At 40.0% G+C, this 25,964-nt stretch overlaps 1 protein-coding gene and 5 non-coding genes across 6 annotated transcripts; 5 read left to right on the forward strand and 1 right to left on the reverse strand.

Annotated features, from left to right (window-relative positions):
- Positions 1–588: 588 nt before the first annotated feature.
- On the reverse strand, positions 589–10,250 carry kctd2 (potassium channel tetramerization domain containing 2). The gene is made up of 6 exons (XM_085361053.1): positions 9,570–10,250; positions 9,057–9,165; positions 8,881–8,972; positions 8,625–8,720; positions 7,039–7,164; positions 589–4,076 (listed from the first exon to the last, which is right to left on the reverse strand). Exons 1-6 carry the CDS (start codon positions 9,930–9,932, stop codon positions 4,047–4,049), a joined length of 816 nt encoding a protein of 271 aa, XP_085217179.1. The 5' UTR covers positions 9,933–10,250; the 3' UTR covers positions 589–4,046.
- A 2,444-nt stretch (positions 10,251–12,694) lies between these two features.
- trnad-guc (transfer RNA aspartic acid (anticodon GUC)) lies at positions 12,695–12,766 on the forward strand. The gene has a single exon. It is a non-coding gene; the product is annotated as a tRNA-Asp (tRNA).
- Positions 12,767–13,661: 895 nt separating this feature from the next.
- On the forward strand, positions 13,662–13,733 carry trnad-guc (transfer RNA aspartic acid (anticodon GUC)). Its single transcript has one exon. It is a non-coding gene; the product is annotated as a tRNA-Asp (tRNA).
- A 1,437-nt stretch (positions 13,734–15,170) lies between these two features.
- On the forward strand, positions 15,171–15,242 carry trnad-guc (transfer RNA aspartic acid (anticodon GUC)). Its single transcript has one exon. It is a non-coding gene; the product is annotated as a tRNA-Asp (tRNA).
- Positions 15,243–18,156: 2,914 nt separating this feature from the next.
- trnad-guc (transfer RNA aspartic acid (anticodon GUC)) lies at positions 18,157–18,228 on the forward strand. Its single transcript has one exon. It is a non-coding gene; the product is annotated as a tRNA-Asp (tRNA).
- A 1,391-nt stretch (positions 18,229–19,619) lies between these two features.
- On the forward strand, positions 19,620–19,691 carry trnad-guc (transfer RNA aspartic acid (anticodon GUC)). Its single transcript has one exon. It is a non-coding gene; the product is annotated as a tRNA-Asp (tRNA).
- The last annotated feature ends 6,273 nt before the right edge of the window (positions 19,692–25,964 follow it).

Consider the following 25,964-nt stretch of genomic DNA (forward strand, 5'->3'; position numbering starts at 1 on the left):
AACTCCCACCCTACCAGTCTGTGATATATTTAGTTCTATTTACAATATTTTTATATTTTAACTTAGCTGAATTAAAAATTTAATGAATTAAAAGATAAAATTTTGTTGCATTAATGGGAAGCTAACGACACTAGCAAAATATCTGCGATGATGCTTTTTTTTTTCCAGGCTTCTGTACTTGAACGTTTGCCAAGTAATCACCTCTTTTGTCATTTTAAATACCAACATTTCCAGTCTATAAACTGACTGATACTCCTAAGCTCTTGGGCTAAAAGCAACATTGAAAGAAAGTTTAAAAAAAAAAAAATCAAGTTGGGAACCACCAAACTGCAACCATGGTGAGACCAAACCGGGGTTCACAAGGGTACGTTAAGTGCTTTAAATATTGGTTACACACACTTAAAAGTGGGGCCATTGTAGGTAGCGTCAGCATGCAGGTCAAGGAGAAAAGAAGCTGCCACAATACAATAAGTTTGACATCAAATTAATTGCCAAGTGCATTTTTGGAGTTTTACTAAGATACGAGCCAAAAAAAAAAAAAAAAAAAAAAAAGGGAAACCAGCTTGGACTGGACTTCCTGTCGTCCACACCACCACAACAGAAATGTAAAACCTCCAGGAGTGTGAGAGATTGTGGTTGGATTGAGCTGGAACGCAATGGCACAAAGAAAGCAGCAATTTGTAAAATTTACATATAATAAAATAACGCCAAGGGTAGTGTTTCCGTTTGGTTCGCCTCTTACGGAAACACCAACAATAAAAACCAGGATAAAAAGACCACAGTATACATGATACCTCAGATACGTGCCTCCTGGCTTTTTTAAGGTATGAGAGGCACATTATGATAAGAGGGGAGTACAACTGTGCACAACACAGGTCAAAGGCACAACACTGGACAAAAACGAAGGGAATCAACACCCAAGGTGTTTCGAATGGGCCAAGAAAACCACAAGGGAGGAAACAAAAGTGCTTCTGAATGACATGTTTGGGCATTTTTAGCAGTATTTTTAGCAAGTCTAAGGTACCATTTTTCCCCAATGCAATAAATTATTTTTCCCCATGCTTGGTACAACATAATTGCATCAAATAAATTCTTTATACAAAGGATGGATTACCAAAGGGGTCAATGCCAGTAATAGGTGTCTGCGATAATGACAGAGCGCTCCTCAGCTTTGATTAAAATGTGAACAACATGATTCTCAGTTTTCCTTCTGATATGTGCAAATATGGCTCAAACTTTGCATCAAGTTGCTCACATGAACGAGCTGCATTTACCCCAGATGGTGAAATGATTAGTCACTGACAGAATAAAATAAATATAATAATTAATTAACAAATGTGAGTCACTGATGGAGCAGAAATAGAATATCGCTTTTCAGTGTGAGAATTAGGTGCATTTCTTCATCACCTGTTAGTAAAATTGATTTTCTTGCTCATAAGCAAATGAACGAATACTGGCTGAAGAGTTACTGATTATTTGAGTAAAAAGGATTGAAAATGGGCTCAAAGGTGAGAGGTGGGCCATCTGAAGCCAAAATGTAAGAAGTGAGATGTGTGACCAAGAAGAAGAAAAAGGTATTTTGCTATTTTATTGGATTTTTCTTTTTAAAATAAATGTGACTAATTACCCAATTTTGATAAGGCCCATGAACCCATTTTGAACCATCTGGACTCCAGAAATGTTTTAAAATTTTCATTATGTGATAAACTACAAATTAAGGAAGCACCGATCCAGTTCCAAACCAAACTATATTCAATTTACATAAATATGAAAAAGAAAAAGCAGAAAACTGAAAGATCAGTTGTCCTTTCTGCTTGATAAGTGACTTGATATCCAATTGTGTCAGATTAAAGGGGACCTACTGTGCTACAGTGGTGGGTTCTATCATCAAGCTGAGTTAAAGTTTCATGAAATGAGGTGAGCTTATGTACAAGTAATCCCAGGGAGCCAAAAGTTCAGTTTGTCTTTACGAGAGGCAGCCAATCAGACTAGAGTCCAGGATCCGGGAGCTAAAGGAGCTTGTTTCAGTTCAATGATGAGCTAAGCGGCTGAACCAAGGCCCAAATGTAGGACAAATAAGGATTAGTCTGAAATGTGACTCATGCAGAGCTCAAGAATAAAACTCTAGAGCTAAAATGGCCAAAACAGATCCCCGTTTATTTTCTGTCAACTGACAAATCACCGTTTTCGCTTTAGTACGAGCCACTTCACTTGCACATGTGCACAGATTAAGGCTTGACTTATACTTCTGCATTACAATTTTGCTAAGCTGTTGTTAGCATTCACAGCTAGTGTGGTTTCTTTCTATGCCACTAATAGTTTACTAAAAAAATTTTAAAAAGCAGGCAACTGACACTGAATTATTCAGGCAGGTTACTTGCTCCTAGATTAGCCCTGTAACCCCCATAACCCCATTATATGCATTACCTTTGCAAAAGTAATATACTCTATTATTCACCACCAAGCAGCTGTTACAGTGTGGAAGTATAAATCAAGCTCACATCCTGACCTGTGTACAGAAGATTTCTATGTTGTTGCAGTGTTTTTGAAAGTGTCAAAAACAGCACAATAACATATCAACATAATGTTAAGCACAAGAACAACACACTTTAGCCAAACTACTAAGGCTTCGCTCTCGAGCTCATGAAAACTGAACTCACTTCCCGGCTGGCAGCGTTGTTTACACAGCGTATAAAACTCAGGTATCTCAGGGCTTTAAGCGGTGAGCGGTACAGTTTAGCTTGCGCCACGGTTGCTACAAGTGCTGCAGAGTGTAAGACAACACAGTCATTTTGGTGTGGCAACAAGAGGCAGCTGCAAAGTGAGTGAATATTGGCAAAGAGAATAGCACGAGGCCCGAGAGGAGAGGGGTGCTTCAGGGTTTTGAGGCAGCATACAGTCTGGCCACAGTCCAACCTCCGCCACGCTTTACTTGGACAAATGACAATGACAGTAGTTTTCCTTATCCCTAATTACAATTTTAAGATATGCAATAGTTTAAAGTTGGATATTTAAGAGAAAACTTACCGGTGTTATCTTCTTTTTTCTTTGAGGAACACTACAGAAAACGTGCAGCTGAAAAACTGGTGATATTTCAGGATGAACAGAAAGCAGAGAGGCACTGCATACACAAATTCACACCCGTGTAAGCGGGTGGGAAAACTGATATTTTCTCCATTGTTTAAATAGACTCAACCACCAGAATATGTAAATATATCACAACTATGATACAGAAATCAATAATTACACCATTTGCATTCAATTTTTCATATAATTTCATCATGTAGCCTATATAGATTTATATAGATTCCTCACATGCCTTGACAAATTGTACACTAGTGTAGGTAAGTCCGTTTTTTAGTCATGTATGTTCTTTTCTTACAGATCAAAAGGAGCCACTGGAGACTTCTTGGTTCGCGGAAAAGATGCCGCTCCAGGTTAGCTCATAATGAGTGATCGGTCCGTGCATCATCCGCCTGCGACTGCTCCGTCTCGGGCTCCACCTGCAGAGGAGTCGATGCTCTCTCGGTCAGTAAGTGGAGTGTTTTCATTCCTTTATGTCCTTTGAGAGTCCTGAGGAGGTTTCTGCTAAATCAACAGAGCCAGATGTGTAAGACAAGAGGAAATATCCCGTCTGATAACGATGATGGAGATCCAGAATCGAGGTGGAGATGGAGACGATGATTCCTGGTAGCTCTGTCCGTCCAACTGAGAACAACAAGAGGCTAATATCAGCGTCGTAGCCTGCGCTCCTGTCACACTGTCCAACAAAAAGCTGCAACGAGGAAAAGCCCTGAACCTGTCGTCTCTCTTCCAAAGTGAAGAAGGAGAGACGAGACGACAAGCCAGGGTCACGTTGCAGCACTGAAGGATTGTGGGGGATGCCAACAGCACCCGCTGTGGAAAGGCACACCAGAGGAGAAGGGAAGGGGCGGATGATCATGATGATGACAGTAAAAGGTGGAAGGGGGTTTATGAAAAGTGAAGAAAATGTTCGACAACAACGTGGTTGTTGCTGATAAACTGTTGTTAAGCTCAGGATCTCTTCACATCCGCGAGCCTCGCTCCTGAAGGATCTGCGAAAGGCAGACAGGAAAAAGACCACTTTCAAACATTTAAACAAGACGTTTAAGAAAAAGCAAGAAAAAAAAACAACACTTTGAATTTTGAGGGTTTTTTGCAATAAAAAGACAGTGTTAGCAAACCCTTTTTCCAGATGAAGTCACAGGATAAAAGTAATTTAGTACACTAATTAAACTGATATAAAAAGCAGTGGTGTTCAGGTTCCTGCACAGACAGCATTCTCAAATCTTTGCTTTTTCCCTTCAGAAACTATGTGTCACACTTGCTGAGACATTTAGGAGAACAAAGAGAAGGTCAGACAGACTGAAATGTTGTAATCCAGTAAATATTTCAGCAGTCAGTGTGCTGTACTCCACTTTTTACAACTTTCCACTCTCTATGCCATCGCTTTATCCAGTACACTATAGTATTTTTACTGATATATTTAACATATTTTTAAAATAATTTAATCCTCTGTTGAGCCAGTTGTAACAAAATTTCATTCCTTGCATACTTTTTCATAATGAATGCAGATGCAGAATCACTGCTTGGGGTTTTCGTCCAGCTAAAATCTGTCCAAAACAAACAATTAGTCAAAGCAATCTGAGTTTCCTTTTAGCATTAGCTTCCCTTTTTCAGCCAGAGCATAGGAAATTATTTAAATTGTTATTCGCTGAGGGAAAAGCCTGGACACCATAATTATGGATGTGAAACTGAGGATGCAGCACGCCAGTATCCTGATACAGATTTGTAAATCTGAATCATACCCTGCTTTATCACCTATTTTTGTCTAAAACAGGAACTAATTTTCAAAAAAAAGCAGCATGTTGGATTTAATAAAATATGAAACTAATGATTAACAGCATTAGATTACTTGGAAAGTTAGTGGATCAAGTGAGAAGTAGAAATCGTTTCCCGAAAGACTTGTATACAACGTAGACTACAGGAGTGGCCCCCTGCTGGTCATTTGCAAGAGTGCATGTTATAAAAAAAAAGTTTATAATGAATACTTGGTCGATAATGCTTTATAGTTGAGAAAACATGCTTTCATTGATAAATAACATCTGGTAAACCAACTCAGTTCCATAAAAAAGACACAAGAGGAATGAATGAAATCCGAGTCTTTGCACTGATTTCATGGATATGATCGCATACATGAAAATAATCTTGCAGATCTTGTTAACTCACTGTTAAGCAGGTAAGAACTACGAAGATAAGCGATACCAAATGATTTGAACACAACAGCAGCAGGTCAGTAAAGTTCAGAAGGTTCTTGACTTTTGTGGCATCCTGGCTGCCAGCACACAGACTATTTCTAGCTGAGCTCATCCATACGGTTATATTTAGCTCCTGTATTTGTTGTAGCGTAAGCTTCCACATTAAGTATTTAATACAGCACAATAAACTGAGCTACGGTAAAAGTATAACATGAACTTTCCACCAAGTGAAGGTCTCAAACTTCAGAAAATGCATTTTTCATACAGATGCATTTTGACTTTCAGAGAGGCTGCTTGTGAAAAACACCCAAATGAGCAGAAGCCACATGAGATGGTAAGGTCCACTCTACCCAGTCTTATCCAGCATGGACTGGTTTATGGTCCAACAGTCAAATATTTTCATTAGGAAGGTTCCTCACTGAGTCAAGTAAAATGGAAGTATAATTAAATTCTACAAACACTAAGGAAGGTGCTTCAGTGCTACCTTTATTACCCATGTTGTATCTACTGTAGTTCGGGTTAAGCACTTGAATTGAGAGGGGGAGGATTACACAATTCAGTTGACCAAACCGAAAAATATGAGATTTTACACACTGAACCTAAAATAAAGGCAGAAGTTATACTGGCGCATCTCTTCAGCAGGAAGTGAAAATAAACTATTCAAGTTTTATGTCATGAAACATGTCTAGAATGGATGTTTTAAATTAAGTTCCCAGCACATAACTTTAATCTCTTAGACAACACTGTGAGTAGCTTTTGTCTCTGGGTTTAGTCAAGGATGGTTTCAGGCCTGAAGAGAAAACTGTGGATGTAAAGCGCTACAGACCAAGGTGGAGCAGTGTGGACGTTGTATGTAAACAAGATAATAATTATAAAAATATGTTTCTTATTATTTTGCTGTAGCCAGCTTTTAAAAAAATAATTTCTGTTAGTTCTTAGTTCTGTTACCACAGGATGGGCTAAGAATCTTGCCCTGGTATTGAAAATAGCATCGATTATGGATCATTTTCCAGGGTATCGGAATTAAATTTGAAATTCAAGTATGGACCCTAAACCATCAGGTCACCGTGCTGAGACTGACTGATGTTGACCGAGCCCAGGTTGTTGGCATGCTGGATGCTGGCAGCATGCCGGAGAGAAAAGAATCAACAGCACATCCAGACACCTGTGTAGGCTGTATCTCGCAATAAGTGTCTTGCATACAGCTTTACTGCACTGCCGGTCGTTAACATCCATTTAAAAACACAAACGTATTGTGGGATGCATTTAATTCCACTTAATAAGCTGTTTCACTCCCTGTTCTTTAAGATTACAAACTAGATAATGAAGTAATAATTTTCCACCAGTGATCCTCTTTTATATGAAACATTTCATGGGGTGACGTATCCACGATGCGCTCATTTTTTGCCCATCTTTGGGGCACTGTGGTTTTAACACAGCAGACTCACATCAACAACATCTGGCCACATTATTAAGGAGTCTAGCGTCAGAGCAGTTAGCTTCTCTCTGAGCTCATTAAAACCTCTTCAGATCTTTTAGTGACCTTGTGACATTTTCTATCGAGTCATGGGAAACTTATGGGCAAAAGGAAGTAGGATTTAGTGTTTTGGACGATTCAAGTGCAGCTTTGGTTCCTACACATGGATCCTGTAGCTTCTGTGGCTTATAAACTGGGTTTTAATACACAAACACGGTCCTTCGCTGCAGTTTGCAGGAGATGTTCAGACAGCCTGAACAACGGTATGAAATGTCGACTTACCTTGGCCTTCTCGGTGGGCTCAATGACGATGCCATTAGTGGAGTTGTTGAGTTCCCGGGAAACTACACACAGAAATTCAGCCTGGTCCTCATTGCCATAGTTATATGAGGAGCCGATGCTTATAAGCTGAGGGCGGAGATGGGCAAAGAAACAAAAGATCCGGAGTTAAAAGAGAGCCTACTTTTCCAAGACGTTTCACACTCTGCACCTTTTCAGTCAATAACTTGTGTTTTTTCCATTTAATTTAGTTCTACCATGCTATTTACTTTTGGTTGTTGTCGTTTTAAAGAAACTGTTGAAAATGTCAGAAAAACAACAACAACATAAAAAAAAAAAAACCAACCCCTAATCAAACAAAGAAATATTCATTATATAAAAAAACAAAACAAAAAAACAACTGAATGATTTTAAGTTTTCCTATTTTGAATACTCAGCCTGAAAAAAGGGATTAGATACAATTAATAAATGACATTTTATTTGCCAATATAGACTTACAGCGATATTTCAGCACATATATCACTGCATTTCTGTAGTCTGTTCATGACCTCTTTCTTTGCCCTACAGCAAGGATGGCCACCCTGCAACTCAGCTCCTGTGACTCACTCTCGCTTTGACAAAAGACTTGATGGATATCATTTTGGAATTTTAACTTTTTATTTATTTAACTTACCCTGGCTACGGTTTCCAAAGATGTTAAAATCACTGGGGAAACTCAAAAACAAAATAAATCAGCAGTCTGTGGACAAGCAGGTGTGCCTTTACAGCCAAAGCCGCTGGCTTATGCTTTGTTTATGGTGACCACATTGGCTTTGTTGAGCACCAACTGTGACATGCCGGTGCTTGAGGGTGGTTGAAGATTAAACATTTGCCCCTAGCAACTGGAGGATGCCAAGGGTTTGCCAATCGGTCTCTAGACGAGTGTGACTGAGGCCTTCAGGTTATTTTTCACAAACATGGATAGAGCTCAAAGTTTCCTGCAGAGCTTCATAGCAACTGCTTCACAGTAGGCCTAAAAGTGCTACTAGTTCTGTCATGTTTGTTGGTAATTTAAAAAAGGCAAATGAGTTGTGTTATTTTAGCTCTTTAAATTTAATAAATGCAACAAATGTGGTACTTTCTATTAAAGTTAAAAGTACCAAATAGTCATAATCAGACCTTTGCGGAGTAGTCACATGTGGCAATGACTAGAATTATTTACAGCTATTACTAATGTCAGGGGTTTAATTCATACTTACTTTCATTATAAGGCTCAAAGATCTTTTTTTTTTTTTTTTTTGTCTTTTGAAGATCAAAAAATTGATACAGGTTCATATTGATAATACATGATTACTAATATAGAGGAAACTACAAGGTGACAGAGTCTGAATGCATACAGATTCAGGTCAAGACCAAATGAAGTACTTTTAGTATCCATTCCTGCTCATGATTAAAACATTTTGTGCCCCAGTCTTTCCTGTGTGGAAATAAATACCTGACAATGTGCTGGCATACATCTCAGGGCAAGCGGAGCTTAAAACTGCAGCGTCGAATCAACTAAAGCGTGAACTAAAAGATGACATATATTTTAAAAGCTGCATTTTCTGCACCTGCTCAAACTTCCAACCGTCCGACATAGTTGAGACCATCTGCGTGAGTTCCTCCTCTTGGCACTGTAGTACTCGATACACATGCTTCACAGGGCCCTGAGGGACACAGCAAAGGCACGCAGAGCATTACTGAAAAAGCATCAACAATCTGCAGGCAGGCACACATTTTGTTTGAACACTTTACAAGTTACCTGGGTTATATTTGCACTGGAAGAAAGTCAGCCACTAAGACTTATTTTGGTTTCGTTTTGTTTACCTGAGATGTCCGGTTCTCGTTGTCCCGTATCCTCTCTTTCACCAGCCTCACCAGGGAAGCAATGTTGTAGAACTCGGCTTCCTCCAGAACGCCTGAAACACAAATCGAATGAATGTGTTATTTGGTGTCTGAGATGCTGCTCACTGACAGCTCTGCATTATGCTTTTGCTTTTTACCTTCTTCTGCCAGATTCTTATCCATAATCAGTTTTCCATGCCGAAGGTAATTCAGGATAGGGCCAAAGTACGTGGGGTCTCTGTCGATTAGATATGCTCCTGTCTCGTCCTGCAAGAATTAACAGGTTCCAAGGAGCAAGTTCCATGTTAACAGAGGAGCAAGTTCCATGTTTTGTTTTGTTTATTTCTATTAAATTTCCATATTTTTTTTCTTTAACGTTGAAGTTCGTTAATGTAAAATTTGCCATTTTTCGTGTAATTTTTTCTCGCAAATGTGGGACTAATTTAGAAAATTTAAATTTTTAAAACTGAAGCGTATCGTCCTTGTGCTTTTACCTGCAGTAGTCTATAAACATTTTGTACAGGGCAGATGGGTACTACTGTGGAAATTGATTTTTCACTTTTTAATTTGTGCTTTTACAGTTTAGTGTTCACGGTTTTTGTGTTCTTTGCGTCCCTTTGCTGTGTGAACCTGTGTTGTATGTATTTGTGTTTTTCTGGCGTCCCACTCACCTTGTCAGAGTCCAGGTCCGGGTCTTCCTGACACAGGCGGAACAGGAAAGATTTGGGGTCCCTGCACAGCGTCTGTTTGGTGGTAATGAAGTAGGTACCACCGACGTTAAGCCGGACCCAGCGGGAGCCCGGCTTGTCCACTGGCTCGGACGGGGAGCTGGGATTGCTCTTCACCGGGAACCCAAACACCGACCTTCCGCCGCCGCCGCTACAGCCTGACACCCCACCCGGGCTGAGCTGGCTGCTCCGCGGCGGAACAATGAGGGTGGGCGACGCCAGGCGCACCGAGCCCCGGATGTCGCGGTGCTCGGGCTGCTCTATGGTGCCAGCACCGGTAGGTTCCACAACATGCAGCTCAGCCATGTTTCCTCTCCGTCTGAAGAACCAGTCGCACAGCCGCACGGTGAGCTAACGACACACTGCGGGGAAACAGCCTCCCTGAACCGCCTGGTAAACACACCGAGGATATTTTTCTCCTTCTGACGGGCTGCCTGCTCTCATCGGGGCGTTGCTGCTCGTAGTCGACCGCCTCCACCTCCAGGCCAAGAGATTAGGACACAAAAACGACTATGAGAGGCTGCACAACAGGAGCAGCATCGCGTTTAACCGTTTCTCCAAAAGCTAAATTGGTCATTCTCATCTATTCAAATGTTAACCAGAGAAAAGGCATTTCTTCCGGGTTGTAACGTGATTACTGTTTACTTCCGCCGTGTCACGGCTTTTCAAAATAAAAGCGAATTCAGCATGCAGAATTATCAAATCAAAAATCAAATCAAATCACTTTTATTGTCACATCACATGTGCAGGCACACTGGCACAGCACATGCGAGTGAAATTCTTGTGTGCGAGCCCCACAAGCAACAGAGATGTGCAAACACAACAACACAAACGAGCAAAATACAAGAATGGCCAACCTGAAACTAATAAATATATGTACAATATATAATAGTGTATGCATTTCTGGATGTGTATACTAAATATTTTCCTACGTGTGTGTGTGTGTGTGTGTGTGTGTGTGTGTACACATTTTTACAAATTAAATAGTAAAAAAAATAAAATAATAATAATAATAATAATAATAATAATAAAATATATAAAATATACAGAGTTGAATATGTGCAAAACAAGTGGCATTTATATACAGTATGGAGTGCAAGTTCCAGTAGTGAAGCTGAGGTGTCTATGACGTGTTCAGCAGTCTGATGGCCTGGTGGAAGAAGCTGTCTCTCAGTCTGCTGGTACGGGACCGGATGCTGCAGAACCTCCTTCCTGATGGAAGCAGTCTGAACAGTTTATGGCTGGGGTGACTGGAGTCCTTGATGATCCTCCCCGCTTTCCTCAGGCACCGCTTCCTGTAGATGTCTTGGAGGGAGGGAAGCTCACCTCCAATTATCCGTTCAGAGCACCGCACTACTCTCTGGAGAGCTTTGCAGTTGTAGGCGGTGCTGTTGCCATACCAGGTGGTGATGCATCCAGTGAGGATGCTCTCAATGGCACAGTGATAGAAGGTCCTGAGGATGCGGGGGCTCATGCCGAATCTTTTCAGTCTCCTGAGAAAGAAGAGGCGCTGCTGCGCCTTCTTCACTGTTTTGTTTGTGTGTACTGACCACGTAAGATCCTCAGCCAGATGTACTCCAAGGAACCGGAAGCTGCTCACTCTCTCCACAGCAGCGCCGTTGATGGTGATGGGGGTGTGTACTTCTCTGCACCTCCGGAAGTCCACTATCAACTCCTTTGTCTTTGCGACGTTGAGGGTGAGATGGTTGTCTTGACACCAGTGGGTCAGGGCGCTGACCTCCTCCCTGTAAGCCGTCTCATCACCGTTGGTGATAAGACCCACCACTGTAGTGTCGTCCGCAAATTATTTATTATTATAGAATTATTAGGCAAATTATTTATTTTCCTTGAACGGGCATAAACAACAGAATATCGCTTTAAATTCTGTTATGTAAAGGAAGGAGACCTTAGCCGTAATTATATACAAACCAATCATACTTATGTGCAAGAATGGGGCTTTTATGAACATTTTTTGCTGCTTTAAAAAGGAGCAATATGAAATACGAAATCTAAGGTTAAACTCGGAAACTATATTTAAATAGTTATGAAACAATCACAAAGTACAAATGAAAGCCCTAAAGAGTTAAATTTTTAACTTGAACCTCTCATTTACTCTCTTAATTGCTATGGAAGCACTAAAGGTGTACTTGGTAAGGTGGAAATAATTAGGGTGGGGTGGACAAAAACAATGTGGGAAACTGGAAACAAATACAAATCTTAACATGACATGACTATATACACATACGTGTTATATGTACTATTTTCATTTTATGAACGTTTTTTCTGTAATGATAAGTGGAGTATTTCTGATTCATAGAAGACCAAGGTTTCTTTGTGTAAACACGATGTCAAATTAAACTTGGAGCGCAACTAGAGTCCAAGTCTGTCAAACAAATGAGAGAAAAGGAACTGAAATGGAAAAACCACATGAACCACACAGGATTTGTAATGACCTTTAAGCAACCATTCAGGACTTTTTTTTCTTTCTTTTTTTTTTACAGTAAAACAAAGACATGGCTTGTTTTTTTTTCTGCTGGGAGTGCTTTTACTGCTCACTCAGCAAACTAGCTTTCATGGGAAAAAAAGGAATTGAGATTATGAGATATGGATGAAGTCCATGGGAGTGAGGGAGAAAGAGGTTCTCATAGTGTTGATGATGGTATTAACTTCGGCTAATCTTGAATGGTATGGGACAAGGGGTGAAATGACTCCTCAACACACTGTTACTACCAGCAAGGCACATATCACAAAAACTCCTTTCACATGTAGCTAAAGGCATTTCCTGAAGGTCAAGGAGTGATGCGTCCTCGTCGGGGATTCGAACCCCGATGTCCCGCGTGACAAACGGGGAGAGTCATCACTATACATTTATATAACAGCGCCACAAGACCATAGTGGACAAAAATATATTGCATCCGTAGTGGTTTAGGACTCCCATAGAGAATGAATATGAAACAGTTGAGGGCCGTTTAGTAAATCTAGTGTTAAGTAAACAATTCAAGCGAATATGTCCTAAAGTGTACGTGATGCAGTAAGAAAAAGAACAGCGTCACGTCCATTAGTAGCAGTCCTCGTTAGTATAGTGGTGAGTATCCCCGCCTGTCACGCGGGAGACCGGGGTTCGATTCCCCGACGGGGAGGCATTGCATTTTCGTTCTTGGAAATGTTAAAAGTTAGACTGCACATGATGGGAACGCCCCATATACAGAAAGGCACCATCAAATAAAATGTATTATTATTATTATAAGACATCCTAGATCTGAATGAATGAAATATTATTATTAAATACTATGTTCTTTATACAGTTGAATGTACTGACAACAAAATCACACAAATCACATTTCCTTTTCACTCTTGGAAATGGTAAAAATTACACTGCACACCATAGGTCGTCAACTATTTTGATGTTTCAGGGGTTCCTTTAAGACGCTCATGACAGTTACTGATCTTTTCTAAACTCTAAACTTTAATATTCTGGCGCTGTTGAGAGTTTATCTATTATACGTCAATTATGTTTGTTTTGGAGGGTTTGTTTTTACGTTGAGGCGTCTACTCATTGTAGTCTCTTTGCCCGCTGTTATTTACACGTTAAATTCGATACACAGAAACACGCGTGCACAACTTGAAACGTATAGTGGACATTATTGTGGCCACTATTTTATTATTATTATTACCATTATTATTTCTGTCTGGAAATGGACCAGTTTGAAATGATGAATTACAGATGAGTGTAAACGGTTTTATAATGCCCTCAATGACTCTTTTAACCACTTATCATATCAATATCATTACAATCCAACGATTTCTGATTTTGAGGTTTTTTGTTTGTTTTATTTGCTTTTTCGTTGATGGTAGAGAACTCTACGTTGAGGTATCTAGTCATTCTAGTCTCTCTGCCCGCTGTTTACACGTTTGATACACATAAACAGCCGTGCACAACTTAACGTATCAAAACGGGGAAATAGCGACACTATCCCATAGTGGACATTATTGTGGCCAGGATCGATACTGCAACATGAAGACTATTGTGCACCTTCCTCGTTAGTATAGTGGTGAGTATCCCCGCCTGTCACGCGGGAGACCGGGGTTCGATTCCCCGACGGGGAGGCATTTCCTTTTCGTTCTTGGAAATGTTAAAAGTTAGACTGCACATGATGAGAAAGTCCCATATACACTGCTCAAAAAATAAAGGGAACACAAAAATAAGACATCTGAATGAAGGGGAGGCATTGCGTTTTCCTTCTTAGAGATGTTAGTCAGACTGGACACCACTGGAAAGGTTCTCAACTATTTTAATGTTTCAGGGTTTCCTTTAACAGACTAAGTAATAAAATAATATTAACACTCATGACAGTTAGTGATCTTTTCTAAACTGTAGCCTCAAAACTCCTCCTGGACAACGCTTGGAGTGCTCAGGTAGGATAGAAAATTGCTAAGTGCTAAAGAGTCAAAGTAACAGAGCATAAAACACAGAAAAACATGAAGGAGATTTTCCTGGCCTGGTCGTTTTATAGCAGATAACCTTAAAAATATTCTGAAGTAGAACAAAAACTGAAGAAAACCACGAATCAACATATAAACATTATGCTGCTGAAGTGAAGCAGAGCAAAGTTACAGAGGTTTGATTAGAGACACAGCTAAGCATTCTGCAATTTCGCATAATTTTAAAAAGTTTAAATTTCCTCAGTACTGAACAGCAGAACTGAGACTTTCTTGTGGGAAGTCAGTTAAATTAAAAACAAAAACACAGCGGCGGACAGCGCTGTACATAACGGTAGACTTGTGCGTAATAAGCAAGCGAATAATGCAGAAAACAGAGATTTTTAAATGGGGAAACTGTTCTTGAAGTACACTGAGAAAGGAAGAGAGCTGTGCATGAAGCGTCATTTTACCATGGTGGAAGCAAAACAGCAAAGAAGGAATACATGACGATGTCTATGTGAAGCGAAATATGAAGCGTAGTTTGGATCTTCTTTTGCTGCTGGTTCAGTCAAATTTGGTTGGAGAGAGACAAAGCCTACAGCTGCAGAATCTAGCACAAAAAAGATAAACACAAAGCGCGGACCGCCAAAGCAACAGAATCTGTGAGCTGTCGGCTTTCAGCCATGACGGCGTTTGGGTGAGGAATCACTGATTCCGATGCGTAGGCGGTCTGCACTTTGTGTTTGTGTCTTTGTGCAGAATCCATGTACCTGCTCTCATTTCCGTTTTCAGCTGTTTGGTGGTTGTTGAAATGAGTGTAAACGGTTTTATAATGCCCTCAATGACTCTTTTAACCACTTATCATATCAATATCATTACACTCCAATGATTTCTGATTTTGAGGTTTTTTGTTTGTTTTATTTGCTTTTTCGTTGATGGTAGAGAACTCTATGTTGAGGTATCTAGTCATTCTAGTCTCTTTGCCCGCTGTTTACACGTTTGATACACATAAACAGCCGTGCACAACTTAAGGTATCGAAACGGGGAAACAGCGACACTATCCCATAGTGGACATTATTGTGGCCAGGGTCGGTACTGCAACATGAAAGTTGCTGAGCACCTTCCTCGTTAGTATAGTGGTGAGTATCCCCGCCTGTCACGCGGGAGACCGGGGTTCGATTCCCCGACGGGGAGGCATTTCTTTTTCGTTACACTTCACACCATGGGAAAGTCCCATGTACACTCAAAAAATAAAGGGAACACAAAAATAAGACATCTTACATCTGAATGAATGAATGAAATGATCTTACTAAATACTATGTTATTTACATAGTTGAATGTGCTGACAACAAAGTCACACAAAAATTATCAATGAAAATCAAATTTAGCAACCCATGGAGGTCTGGATTAGGAGTAACACTGAAAATTAAAGTGGAAAAACACACTAAAGGCCGGTCCAACTTTGATGTAATGTCCTTAAAACAAGTCAAAATGAGGCTCAGTGGTGTGTGTGTGGCCTACACGTGCTTGTATAGAATTATGTTTCTTTTGGAGGGTTTTTTGCTTCTTTCGTTGATGGCAGAGAACTCTACATCGAGGCTTCAATTTAATACACACAACCTAACGTATCAAAACGGGGAAACAGCGACACTATCCCATAGTGGACATTATTGTGACCAGGATCGGTACTGCAACATATAGATCATTGAACACCTTCCTCGTTAGTGGTGAGTATCCCCCCCTTCACGCAAGAGACCGGGGTTCGATTCCCCGACGGGGAGGCATTACGTTTTTCATTGTTCTGTTTGTTAACGTTTTCGATCATGTAAACAATACACAGGTACATTTAGGAAATTCATCATTTTCCCTTTCTTTATAGTTCAAGAAGGTCATATCTTTATAACTCTTTGTGAACTGCTTTATGTTTGGACATAGCTTCAATTCCATATTCAAACTGTTCCACAGTTTCGCTCCATGCACAGAAACACAAAAGCTTTTTCTGGTAGTTCGTACCTTCACTTTTTTGAAGTTACAAAAACCCCTTAAATTATAACTTACTTCTTTCCAAAAAACATACTCTGAATATTACCTGGCAGTTGATATTTGTTGCTTTGAATAGAATTTGTTTATTTTTTGCTTTGAATAGAATTTGTGCAGTTTGGAATTTCACTGGATCAGCAAATTTCACCATTTCAGATTGCAAGAATAGTGAGTTTATATGATCCTTATAACCTGCATTGTGGAAGATTTGAACTGCTTTTTTTTTTGAAGAGTAAAAAGTGAATGTAATGCAGTTTTATAGTTATTGCCCCAGACCTCTGCACAATAGCTTAAGTATGGTGAATCCAGTGAACAGTAGAGAATATGAAGTGATGTCCCGTCTTATACCCGTTTTGCCTTGTTTAGGATTGCAATGCTTCTTGATACTTTGGAATGAATATATCTTACGTGAGCTCTCCAGTTAAGTTTTTCATCTATTATTACCCCCAGAAATTTATTTTCACTGACTCTTTCAATATCAACACCATTTATTTATTTAAACTACTATTTCCAAATAACATAATTTTAGTTTTATTCAAATTTAATGATAGTTTGTTTTTATCAAGCCAGAACTTCACTTTACTTATTTCATTAGTCATATCATCCAATAAATGTTGCAGATCATCACCAGAGCAGAAGATGTTTGTATCGTCAGCAAAGAGTACCATTTTTAATACTTTGGACACTTTACAAATGTCATTAATGTATAAGTTGAAGAATTTTGGGCCCAAAACTGACCATTGTGGTATACCACAAGCAATGTCCATACTAGAGATGGACCGATCCGATATTACATATCGGTATCGGTCCGATACTGACCTAAATGACTGGATCGGATATCGGAGAAAAATAAAAAATGTAATCCGATCCATTAAATATCACGAAAGCAGCTCACATAACTTGCGACACGCCGTAACTCACCTCAGAACGTTAGCACGTCGGAGCAGTATGCATCACGTGATAGAGCGGCTGTGGCATGCGGGACTGGTCTGGATAGCATTTGGAGCTTCGCTACCAACCCAGCATTTCATCTCCGACAAAGTTATCCCCGAGAGAAGTAAAGCAAGTGTGTAAGTCCATCTCTGAATGTTTGTAAAGCATTCCTGCGTTAAGCTTAACAAGCGACTGCCTCTTCTTGCTGCTACTTCAATCATGAAACTGCTTAATGATCAGCTGATCGGCTTTTCTGTCGCGAGTCCATCTCTCTTGTTTGTTTTTGGCCCACTTTGCACCAGAAAGAGGAAACCAGCAGCTGAACAACAGCAGCACATTTAAGCTTGATAAGCTGTTGTTAGAATTTATTTAATATTACTTTCTACACCAGGATTTTTTTCTACGTAGCTGACGCTGGTAACTGTGCAGGGGCGGATCTAGCAAAGTTTAGCCAGGGGGGCCGATAGGGCATTAACAGGGAAAAGGGGGCACAAAGACATACTTTTCTTTCTTATTCTCATTTAAAATGTCTAGCTTTTAATAAATAATTATCTGACACCCAAAGTTTTAATTTGATGTAAAATGAATAGAAGTCAATTACTGTATATAGTGACTATTAAGTCTAATATATATACCCTAGTAAGCTATAGTACTTTTTCCTTTGGGAAGGTATCATTTGTGCAGTCTGCAATTTTGTTGAAGAAAGAAGTTGAATCTATTTAATATTTCTTGAAAAATAATTGATTTCTGTGCATTTTTTTTCACACTGCATCAAATTAAGGTTGATTACGTCGATTAAGCATCATGAGGTGGAGCGTGAGGGGTGGTTCCCTATTTTTTTATTTTTTTATTTTTGTTGTTGCTGGGAGTTGGAACCCTATTAGTTAGGTTGCTTAATATTTACGCTAAGTACTCTTTAAAATACCAGAATAGGGAGGATGGTGTAGGTTTAAGTTTATTAGATTGATCAGTATTGCTGAAATATGAAAAAAAATTTTTTAACATACAGGTATAACAGAATAGCTTTAGTGTAGTTGTTGTTTTAAACTTGAGTATGAACTTATACAAAATGCAGCAATCGTGGATATTATTGTGGCCAGGATCGATACTGCAACATAAAGGGTGTCAGGCACCTTCCTCGTTAGTATAGTGGTGAGTATCCCCGCCTGTCACGCGGGAGACCGGGGTTCGATTCCCCGACGGGGAGGCATTACATTTTCATTCTTGGAAAATGTTAAAAGTTAGACTGCACATGATGGGAAAGCCCCATAAACACGGCTCAAAAAACATAAACGGAACATATAAACAAGAACAGATCTTCATCTGCCACTCATCTTGTTGTTCTTTCTGCTTGCCTTATCACTATGGACCACAGAGCTTTCAGTTGCTCTGCTGCTCGGCTCTGGAGCTCACTTCCTTTAGCCTTAAGAAATATAGATTCCCTTCCCTTATTTAAGTCAAAACCTACTTGTTTAAACTGACTTACTCGCTTTAATACAGATTTAACTGTCAAATCGTGTTTTTTTGTTTTTGTTTTGTTTTTGTTTTTTTGTTGTTTGTGGTTGTATTTTCCTGTTTTTTGTATTTTAATTTATTAGAATCTATTTTAATCTACTGTTTTATTGATGTCGTTTTCTCTTTGTAAGGTGACCTTGGGTTTTAGAAAGGCACCCTCAAATAAAATTTATTATTATTATTATTATTATTATTATTATTATTATTATAAGACATCCTAGATCTGAATTAATGAAATATTCTTTTTTTTTTTTCCTTTAATGAAATATTCTTATTAAATACTATGTTCTTTATATAGTTGAATGTGCTGACAACAAAATCACACTAAAAATTGCAATGGAAATCAAATTTAGCAACCCATGGAGGTCTTGATTAGGAGTCACACTCAAAATTAAAGTGGAAAAACACACTACAGGCTGATCCAACTTTGATGTAATGTCCTTAAAACAAGTCAAAATGAGGCTCAGTGATGTGTGTGTGTAGCTTCCACGTGCCTGTATGACCTCCCTACAACACCTGGGCATGCTCCTGATGAGGTGGCGGATGATCTCCTGAAGAGATCTCCTCCCAGACCTGGATTAAAGCATCCGCCAACTCCACCACAGTCTGTGGTCCAACGTGGCGTTGGTGGATGGAGTGAAACATGATGTCCCAGATGTGCTACCTTCATGTTTTTAGGGTTTTTTTTCACAGACTCAAAACTTTTCCAAGAACAGAGCTTTGAGTTTTCAAGTAGAATAGAAAAGTGCTATATAAGAACTAGTCCATTACCATTTACCTTACCCTTTACCATAAACTGTTTCCCATTCATTCTCTATGGGAGTGCTATATTTTTGTCCACTTTAGTCTTCTGGCGCTGTTGTGATTAATAAATGATACGTTAAATATGTTTGGTTTGGAGGGGGTGAGGGGGGTTGCCTCTTTCGTTGATGGCAAAGAACTCTACGTTGAGGCGTCAATTTAATACACACAAATAGGTCTGCACAACCTAACGTATCAAAACGGGGAAACAGCGACAACATCCCATAGTGGACATTATTGTGGCCAGGATCGGTACTGCAACATAAAAGTCGTTGGGCATCTTCCTCGTTAGTATAGTGGTGAGTATCCCCGCCTGTCACGCGGGAGACCGGGGTTCGATTCCCCGACGGGGAGGCATTACATTTTCATTTTCACAAATGTTAGTCAGATTGGACACCATTGAGAAGGTCCTCAACTACCTTGAAAAAGTAGACAATGTTTGTATCCATCTTTCTGTTCAATATCAATAGTCCTAAACCATTTATGCTGCACTGACCCCTTTCCAAGGTTGGCTCTAGGATTTGGTGGTCCTAAACAAGATTTTATATGTAGCCCCAAAACTCTTCACGTACAGCACTTTGAGTGCTCAGGTAGAATAGAAAAGTGCTATATAAGAACCAGTCCATTTACCATTTAGATCCACCAAATCACGCACACTGCTTTTAACTAGATGAAGACAAACACATACACACAAACTAGAAACAGCAAAGACCCCAGTACCTACCTCTGAAGATACAGTTATGTCGGAGAAAGCTAAAGAAGCCTGTGGTGCCTCAGTATAGTCCTCAGCTATGTTCGGGGAGGGAGTAGATGACTCTGAAGTTTTGGATGATGTCAGCAGTCATGTCAGCTGTGGTAGATGTGCTTGTTGTATCAGAAGAAGGTCCAAAATACTCCAGTAATGACCCTGAGAATTTTATACATTAGATTATTATTTTATACATAGGGTGGATGAAATTAAATAGGTACATTATATGAATTAGGTCTATACTTTAACCACAAAACAAATGCATTTTTAATATGCAAATGAGCCATGAATATTAGTATGTTCAAATAGGATCTAAAATTAAATATAGTTAGAAAGTTAATGTTTACCTGGAAGAATTTGTGACAATTTGAACATTTCATAGGTTTATATGAAATGTAAATGTAATTCTAAGTAACAAACAAAAGCTAGCTATTATAAATTATAAATGATGCTGCACTTCTACTTAAGTTGGCAAGAAAATAGCAAGTAAAGCTTGTTCTAATAAAAAACACATTATGAATGAATAATAAACATATAATAAATGCATGACGTTCTAGCCACTGCTTGCAGTTGAAAATTACTGTGGCTATATTTAATTTCATTTGTTCAAAATTAATAGCTTACTCTAAGTTGTAAAACAACACAAACAACAAACGAACAAACATATACACGCACAGACACACATACAAAATAGCTAAGTAAGTAAGTAGCTTACAACTAAAACTAGCCATACAATCAAACAGATTATTTGGTTATTAATTATGTTTACAATTCCTCTTGGGTAGGCTAGCAAGCTGACAAAAACGAGCATGTTCTCAGAAACAAATGATTCAGACTCTTCAATGATTACGTCAGCAGACCGGGTTCATATTAACTGTGGCAGTTAAATATGTTCAAACATAACTTTGACGTAGGAAACAAAACTGTCAAATTCATTCAGGTAGACTCAAAAATAAATCCATACATACCTTTTTTGTCTATCTCGAAAAAAAAAAGAAAGAAAATATATATATATATACATATATATATATATGTGTGTGTGTGTGTTTTCGTCCTTGAGGCCCACTCCTAATTTTTTTAGTAGCCATCTATGAAACTTTGGGCTAATCTGTATCGAGATGTAGAGTTATGATGGCGCTGTTCTGATCTTGCTCAATTACGTAGACGCTAGAGCTAACCGGAAGTTAGTCGGGAGATACTTGGGATTTAAAATCTCCCCATGTAAACTACACAGATATTTAACAGGTGCTGATAGGCTTATTTAGCGTTGTGTGAACTCATCTGACAAGGGCTTAAATGTAGCAGAACTTTTATTTACATGTAAAAGCGCTTCAACCACAGTGCGTGCTAGCAACACAGAAAATCATGCCCCTGCTCCTAGAGCAGAGTGAAGCTGACCCCCCACCCACTTGAAACGTAAAGGCAAATAAGCGGAGCGGTTAGTGCTACGTTTGTGCAGATTTGTGCAGGTAAAATTAGCGTTTGTGCTGCTACGGTTTCCGAGATATTAAACTTTATTTTATAGGTCATTCAAAGGTCACCATCCCCCCAGACTGCTCCAAAACGGGCCAAAATGGTCTACTTTTTTAGTGCTACGTTTGTGCTGGTTTGTGCAGGTAAAATTAGCGTTTGTGCTGCTTCTGTTTTAAAGATATTAATGAAAATGTAAAGGTCAACCAGCCCCCCCACATTACCCAAATCCAACAAAAGTGGTATCAAACGTTTGTGCTACGTTTGTGCTGGTTTGTGCTGCAAAGATTTTCGTTTGTGCTGCTATCATTTTAAAGATATTAATAACAATTTCTAGAGGTCATCAGAGGTCAACCAGCCCCCCCACATTAATTAAATCAAACAAAATGGGTGCCAATCAACTGTGCTACGTTTGTGCTGGTTTGTGCTGCTAAAATTTTCGTTTGTGCTGCTTCTGTTTTAAAGATATTAATGAAAATGTAAAGGTCAAAAGGTCAACCAGCCCCCCCACATTACCCAAATCCAACAAAAGTGGTATCAAACGTTTGTGCTACGTTTGTGCTGGTTTGTGCTGCAGAAATTTTTGTTTGTGCCGTTATTATTTTAAAGATATTAACAAAAATTTCTAGAGGTCAACCAGCCCCCCCATATTAATGGAATCAAACAAAATGGATGTCAAACGTTTGTGCTGGTTTGTGCTGCAAAAATGTTTGTTTGTGCTGCTAACATTTTAAAATGTTTAATAAAATAACGTCTTGATGCGTGCTTAATCATCCAGGTAAGTAAATCCCAAAAGGTTGATTCTGTTCATCTGGACATTTTCAGTTGGAGAAACGTTTCGTCACTCATCCAAGTGACTTCTTCAGTCTCAGCTGACTGCAGGTTTCCCCAACCTTATAAACACCCGTGAGTGAAGTTGCCCCCCCTACCTTCTTCAAATCGAACAAAATTGATGTCAAACATTTGTCCTGCAAATTATTTTGTTTGTGCAGGTTATGTTTCCCTAATTTTATAAACAGTACATGTACAGTGAGAGAGAGATGTTACATCTGTCTTCACTTGCATCCCAGTCATAGAAGCGTTGGAGGTCGTTCATAAGAGATTACAGGATCATCCCAACCTCAGCAACAGGACCACTCTCAGCACTGATCAGTTGTGTTTGCTTTTGGAACTGTCTTAATTCCACCTATTTTGCATAAGGGTCAGTACAGGCAGAAATCTAGGTGTGCCATGGGTTCCCACAGGCCCCTGGTCAAAGTCACCAAACCAGTTCGTAAGCAGGTACAGGTGTTGCCAGAAGGGTCCTCAGAGGCACTGCTTTTCCACCACAGGCTGCCACACACGACAACACCACAGACTTTCAGGAATATACAGAAACTGTCACTGCCTACATCCCAAAATGCATCGATGATGTCACAGAGACCAGGACTATCACTGTCTGGGCCAATCAGAAACCATGGCTCACAGGTCAGGTTTAAATGCTCCTAAAGTTGAAAAATGCAAGCCTTCAGAGCCGGGAATTAGGTGAGTCTAAGAACAGCAAGGGCAAACCTGTCACGTGGCATCAGCTACAGCAAAGCTTCAGCGACAGCAGAGATACTTGGAGGCAGTGGCAAGGAATACAAACCATCACAGACTACAAGCCCACTCTACAGACCGTGGTGACACAATCCCCAGACAGTGTGTGGAGATCCCTCCACCATCATTACTGAACCCAAGAAGTCATCTATCTCCTGCTTTAAGGACTACCGTCCTGTCAAACTCACCTCCATCATTATTAAGTTAAGTGCTTTGAACGGTTAGTCATGCATCAAATCAAATTATTGCTTTCCCCCAACCTGGATCCATTTCAGTTCGCATACCAGTCAAAACGCTCAACCGATGATGGAATTTCAACTGCCCCTCACTCAGCCCTCACACATCTGAACACTAGAGACTCATATGTCAGAGTGCTGTTCATAGACTTCAGTTCAGCATTCAACACCATCATTCCCCAGCAACTCATTCACAAACTGGATCTGCTGGGGATCAGCACCTTGCTGTATAACGGGCTGCTAGATTTCTTGACAGGAAGACAGCAGACAGTACGGGTCAACAGCAACACCTCCAGCCCAAGAACACGGAATACGGGGGCTACCCAAGGATGTGTGTTGAGCTCCCTTCTCTTCACTCTGCTGACCCACGACGAGATCTACTACAGGGGTGAAGTTAACCATCTGCCAGAGTGGTACAGCAACAACAACCTGTCCCTGAATGTGGAGAAGACCAACAGTGACTCTACTAGCTCTGCAAACTGAGAAGCACAAGAGATTCAACCCCCATTATGAGCACCTTTTACAGAGGCACAGTTGAGAGTATCGTCACCAGCTGCATCACTGTGTGGTATGACTCCTGCATTGGGTTCTGCAGGAAAAAATGACAACGGGTAGTGAGAGCAGCCGAGAGCATTGTGGGGACCTCTCTTGCCTCCCTCCCCAGGAGATCTACTGCACCTGCCTCATCTGGAAGGTCGTCTCCATTACAGGTGACTCCACTCATCCCTTCAACAGCGTCTTCAGTTTGCTGCCATCAGGAAGGACACTGAAGAGCCTCCGGGCCAGAACCAGCAGACTGAGAGACAGCTTCGTCCATCGGGCTGTCAGGATGCTGACCATCTCTGGATCGAGAAGGGGGGCCCAAGGGTACATCTTTCGCCATCCTACAATGCTGTGATTGTAGCCATTCCCCACTTTCTGTGAATGGTACTCATGGCCATTGATCAATAGGCTTTGATTAGTTGTCATTGATCAATGGTCATAAGAATTTGCATGCTAACAATCATGGAATTAACCCCCCGGCACATTGTTCATTCAGTGGCGCTAGTTTCCTTCACTATGCAAATGTACTGTTTATATGGTTGGGGAAACCTACAGTCAGCTGAGACTGAAGAAGTCACTTGGATGAGTGACGAAACGTTTCTCCAACTGAAAATGTCCAGATGAACAGAATCAACCTTTTGGGATTTACTTACCTGGATGATTAAGCACGCATCAAGACGTTATTTTATTAAACATTTTAAAATGTTAGCAGCACAAACAAACATTTTTGCAGCACAAACCAGCACAAACGTTTGACATCCATTTTGTTTGATTCCATTAATATGGGGGGGCTGGTTGACCTCTAGAAATTTTTGTTAATATCTTTAAAATAATAACGGCACAAACAAAAATTTCTGCAGCACAAACCAGCACAAACGTAGCACAAACGTTTGATACCACTTTTGTTGGATTTGGGTAATGTGGGGGGGCTGGTTGACCTTTTGACCTTTACATTTTCATTAATATCTTTAAAACAGAAGCAGCACAAACGAAAATTTTAGCAGCACAAACCAGCACAAACGTAGCACAGTTGATTGACACCCATTTTGTTTGATTTAATTAATGTGGGGGGGCTGGTTGACCTCTGATGACCTCTAGAAATTGTTATTAATATCTTTAAAATGATAGCAGCACAAACGAAAATCTTTGCAGCACAAACGTAGCACAAACGTTTGATACCACTTTTGTTGGATTTGGGTAATGTGGGGGGGCTGGTTGACCTTTACATTTTCATTAATATCTTTAAAACAGAAGCAGCACAAACGCTAATTTTACCTGCACAAACCAGCACAAACGTAGCACTAAAAAAGTAGACCATTTTGGCCCGTTTTGGAGCAGTCTGGGGGGATGGTGACCTTTGAATGACCTATAAAATAAAGTTTAATATCTCGGAAACCGTAGCAGCACAAACGCTAATTTTACCTGCACAAATCTGCACAAACGTAGCACTAACCGCTCCGCCTATTTGCCTTTACGTTTCAAGTGGGTGGGGGGTCAGCTTCACTCTGCTACCTCCTAGTGGTTGTGACCCTAAACAACCACATAGACTGCCTTGATGCATGCGCAATTGTCCAGGTAAAGAAATCTCAAAAAACTTGGTTCTGTTCCTATTTGGTTATGACGGTTTGCATATTAATGATCAGGAGACTGACCTCACAGCCCATTGTTCGTCAGTGGTGCTTGTTTCAGTCATTATGCTAATGTATTGTTTATAAGGTTGGGGAAACCTGCATTCAGCTGGATACTGACGAAGTCCCTTGGGTGAGTGACGAAACGTTTCTCCCACTGAAAACAAAACGTGCAGATGAACAGAACCAACTTTTGGGGTTTCTTTCAGTAAGTCTCAGAAAATCAGTTTGGTTTCAGGAGAGGTTTCATGTTTCCTTTTTCTGTTATAGACTAAATTTTCCGGAAGAGGCCAAATCAAACAGAAAAACACGAAACTACTGAATCCATGTGCGTGGTTAAAAATTTCTTTGGGACCATAATCTTTTCTTATGAGGGCATACATACGGTCATATCATTCAGCAGAGGTCTGTACAGGATTTTGGC

Source organism: Diplotaxodon limnothrissa, linkage group LG8 (assembly GCF_057381915.1).
Source record: "Diplotaxodon limnothrissa isolate DT_005_m linkage group LG8, D_limnothrissa_male_GT1.1, whole genome shotgun sequence".
Taxonomy (NCBI): Eukaryota; Metazoa; Chordata; class Actinopteri; order Cichliformes; family Cichlidae; genus Diplotaxodon; species Diplotaxodon limnothrissa.

Bases quoted from the DNA above. Each gene is read 5' to 3' on its own strand.
- kctd2 (XM_085361053.1), bottom strand. From the start codon at position 9,932: ATGGCTGAGCTGCATGTTGTGGAACCTACCGGTGCTGGCACCATAGAG. The intron at 9,166-9,569 runs GTGAGTGGGACG...TAATTCTTGCAG, and splicing joins CGGACCTGGACTCTGACAAG to GACGAGACAGGAGCATATCT. The intron at 8,973-9,056 runs GTAAAAAGCAAA...TTTGTGTTTCAG, and splicing joins TAAGAATCTGGCAGAAGAAG to GCGTTCTGGAGGAAGCCGAG.